The sequence below is a fragment of the Hyposmocoma kahamanoa genome, unplaced genomic scaffold (assembly GCF_003589595.1).
Source record: "Hyposmocoma kahamanoa isolate Upper Pololo Valley unplaced genomic scaffold, ASM358959v1 95458, whole genome shotgun sequence".
Classification (NCBI taxonomy): domain Eukaryota; kingdom Metazoa; phylum Arthropoda; class Insecta; order Lepidoptera; family Cosmopterigidae; genus Hyposmocoma; species Hyposmocoma kahamanoa.
In genome coordinates, this window is record NW_020655011.1 from 3,322 (window position 1) to 7,267 (window position 3,946).

General features: G+C 35.1%; 1 protein-coding gene across 1 annotated transcript in view; it reads right to left on the minus strand.

Annotated features, from left to right (window-relative positions):
• Nucleotides 1-2,423: 2,423 nt before the first annotated feature.
• Nucleotides 2,424-3,946, minus strand: part of LOC113238411 (Golgi-specific brefeldin A-resistance guanine nucleotide exchange factor 1-like) — a 7,263-nt gene continuing 5,740 nt past the window's right edge. The window contains exons 7-8 of the mRNA XM_026475240.1: nucleotides 3,270-3,394; nucleotides 2,424-2,429 (exon numbers count right to left, since the gene is read on the minus strand). Of these exons, the coding sequence (XP_026331025.1) occupies nucleotides 2,424-2,429; nucleotides 3,270-3,394 (131 nt within the window). The remainder of the gene's footprint in view (nucleotides 2,430-3,269; nucleotides 3,395-3,946) is intronic.

The window sequence follows — 3,946 nt, forward strand, 5'->3', positions numbered from 1 at the left end:
CCGCGCCCGCTCCCGCGCCTCACACTCTCCCTCCTTTATTCATATAGGTTGCGGATACTTTCCGCAACGCGGTGCGGCTCTTTTAAACGCATTGCAATTATTTTTTGATAGTGTATACGACCGGATGCTACAGTTTCCAGATGATTCTTTTTTACTATTAGGAGATTTTAATATTCCGTACGCTTTGTGGTCATTAACAGAGAGTTCTTATCTCACTTTGAACGCAAATAATGACCCCAAGGCTACTGCACTTTCTGATTTCATGTGTTTATCAAATTTAAAACAATTTAATAATTGTTCTAACGCCAATGGTCGCATACTGGACCTAGTTTTAAGTAACTGCGATTGCCGCGTTACTGTTGCTTCACCATTAACCAAAGAGGACCCTCATCATAAGGCTATTGAATTTTTATTGTCGCTCCCTCACTCGGTACATTTAGAGGCCAATGATCAATTAAAATATATGTTTCATGCCGCGGATTATGATGGGTTGCGTACAGATCTAGCAAATATAAATTGGCAAATGCTAAACGGTATGGACACGGAAACTGCTGTAGCCTATTTTTATTCTGTTATACATAAATTAATTGAAGTTTATGTTCCAAATCGTAAGGTATTTAATAACAAGCATCCTATTTTTTATTCCCGGGCACTCATTAAATTAATTCGTGAAAAATTAAAAATCCATTCTAGGTGGAAAAAATATAATGATCCTCGCGATTATCAGCAGTTCAAATTATTACGTTCTCGCGAAAAGAAATTACAAACAGAATGTTACAATGATTATATAAAATTGTCAGAGGAAAAAATTACATCATCTCCGAAATATTTTTGGAGTTTTATCAAGTCTAAATTTTGTCATAACAATACACCGTCTTATATGACCATGGATGGCTTCTCTGCTACTGACGGAGAAACTATTTGCAATCTTTTTAATAATTATTTTCATTCCGTGTTTATTCCGGCCAGCCCCCCCTACGACGCGTCTGCCGTTCTTGATGAATCAACTTATTTAGAATCCTTTATCAATGTCTCGAATATTTATATAACAAATAATCTTGTTGAAAAGTATCTCGGACGGGTTGATGTTAATAAGGGTGCTGGTTTGGATGGTGTACACCCTCTTTTTATCTCTAAATTGTCTAAGGAACTATCTATCCCCCTTTCTATTATATACATTAAATCACTTAAGGAAGGGCATTTCCCTGATATGTGGAAAAGGGCCCTAATCACTCCTATTCCGAAGGGTGGTGATAAACATGACGTGCGACAATACAGACCGATCTCTAAGTTATGTGTACTTGGTAAAATCTTTGAAAAGATTGTAGTGGATGATCTTAGTACTACAGTGTCTCATCATATTTCGCAGCAACAACACGGCTTCTTCCGAGGTAGGAGTGTTGATACTAATCTGGTATTGTACACTGATTTTCTTCTGAATGCGCTTGACAAGGGCTATCAGGTGGACGCCGTTTATACCGATTTTTCCAAAGCCTTCGACAAAATTTGTCATTCTACGCTTTTGGGTAAATTATCAGAGTTCGGTATACACGGAGACCTACTTAGATGGCTATGTTCTTATATCTCTAATCGAAGTCAAGCTGTGGCTTTGAAGGGCTATACTTCTAGATTCCTTGAAATTTCTTCGGGCATCCCGCAGGGCTCCCACTTAGGTCCATTCCTTTTCACAATATACATCAATGACGTTGGTTCTTGTTTTCATGACTCACATCATCTGCTTTATGCAGATGACACGAAGATCTTTAAAGTTATTTCTACCCCTGAGGATTGCCTAAAGTTGCAATCAGACTTGCAAAGATTTGTAAAATATTGTGAAAAGGATAAACTGTTTTTAAATTCTGATAAGTGTTTTGTTATATCCTTTACTCGTAAACATAACTCTATAAACTATGACTACGTTCTTTCTGATAATAAAATCAAGCGTGTTCATGAAATTAGAGATCTCGGGGTGATACTAGATGCCAAGCTGCATTTTAGAAGTCATATAGATAATATAATTTCCAGAGCTTATAAGCAGCTAGGATTGATTTTACGTCTCACTAGACCATTTAGTAATGTATTTACATACAAAATTTTATATTATGCTTTCGTTCGATCTCTATTAGAATTCGCATGCGTTGTATGGTGTCCCCAATATGCAGTTCATATTGCTCGCATTGAAAAGCTTCAGAACAAATTTCTGAAATCATTAGACTACCGTACCGGAAACTGTTTTATTGACTACCAAACATCTGCCAAAAGATACAATATTGATTCACTAGTCAGCAGACGTGTCTTTTTGGATGAAGTTTTTCTATATAAAATAATTAATGGTAACATTGACTCATCTTCTTTATTACAACTAATTAACTTTAGTGTCCCAAGAATCTCCTCGCGTTACAAAGAAACCTTTTATTGCAATCCTAGTTCTGCAAATTACGCCAAAAACACTTTTATTAGACGTTCTTGTAAGTTTTATAACGATAAGTTGAAAGATGTCGACATTTTTTGTACATCTTTAGTTAGTTATAGACAAAAAGTGGGCGATATTATTTTTCACAGATTACCCTAAACTTGAAACATATTCTTTGGCATTACTTGCGCTCGAAGTACCATTCTCCCTATCTAGTATTTACCTTTCTAATATTTATATGTATTTTTTTGTTAAGTTACCATGGCAGTGTACATATTCTATTCCATTCTAAATTTATATTTGTATTAAATTTATGGAGCAGCTTGGTCTTTTTGTAGTTTATCGTTTATATTATGTAAATCTTGTATGTGACCGTTTGTTTTCCTGAATAAAATAAAATAAAAAATAAAAAAAAAGATATCTTCTTTCTTATTGAAATTATATATATTTTTACGGGCATATAAAATATTTGAGTAAATGTACTGTGATGCCACAGTCATGATACCAGTCTCCTTAAACTTTTCTCTGAGAGAAACCCGAGAGCCTAGACGGTACACAGATCGAATCGCTCGTTTTTGCAATACAAATATGGTTTGAATATCTGCCGCTTTACCCCACATGAGAATCCCGTAGGACATTATACTATGGCAGTAACTAAAGTAAAGTAAAGTAAATATCAATTCAATGAAAATTTAAACAAATAATTTTTTGAAGTTTTTGCGGTTTTCGCTTTCTAAATATGGTAAAAGTTAACTTAAATGATACAATTACAAATAACATTTGAAACATCTATTTTCAAGGACACTACACCTCTTTGAAATGACACTATACTGAATTCTGTATAGATTTAACTCACCTGCAAGCTTTCAAGTTGCAAGAATTTTGTTTCGGTGACTAGCAGACCGGGCAGATTGCACTTGGCCACGCAATCTGTTGCTGTGTCGATGAGGATTTTCTCATGCGGTGTTGGCGCTCGCATACCTGCCAAACGAAACATCATTTAACGATCTCAAAATTATTAGCTAGAATAGAATACGTGTATTTGCCAGAATACTGTTATACTAGTCTTAAATAAAATTAGATGCATTGTATTCAATTTGCAAGCAGATGTGGAAATATTAATGGAATTTAATAATAACTCTTTATTGCACAAAGAAAAGATACATGAAACACAAGTTATAAAGGACATATACAAAGGTGAGCTTATCTCTAGAAGAGATCTCTTCCAGCCAACCCTAGCCTAGGTGAAAAATGAAGTCTGCGGGACTAATTATTGTACAATAAAATTTAAATTTAAATATCGAGTTCTTAGGTTTTCGCGATTGTTATACATAGGAATGAAACTATTTTTCCGGATTTAAATCGCGTATATTTGTTTTTTCAAACAAACCGACGTTTCGGGCCCTTTACAGGTCCTTTATAGGGTGGTTTGCATCAATATTAGACATAACTGGTTGAAGACTGTACCACCTCAGTCAACCGTGATCATGGGACCTGTAAAGGGCCCGAAACGTCGGTTTGTTTGAAAAAACA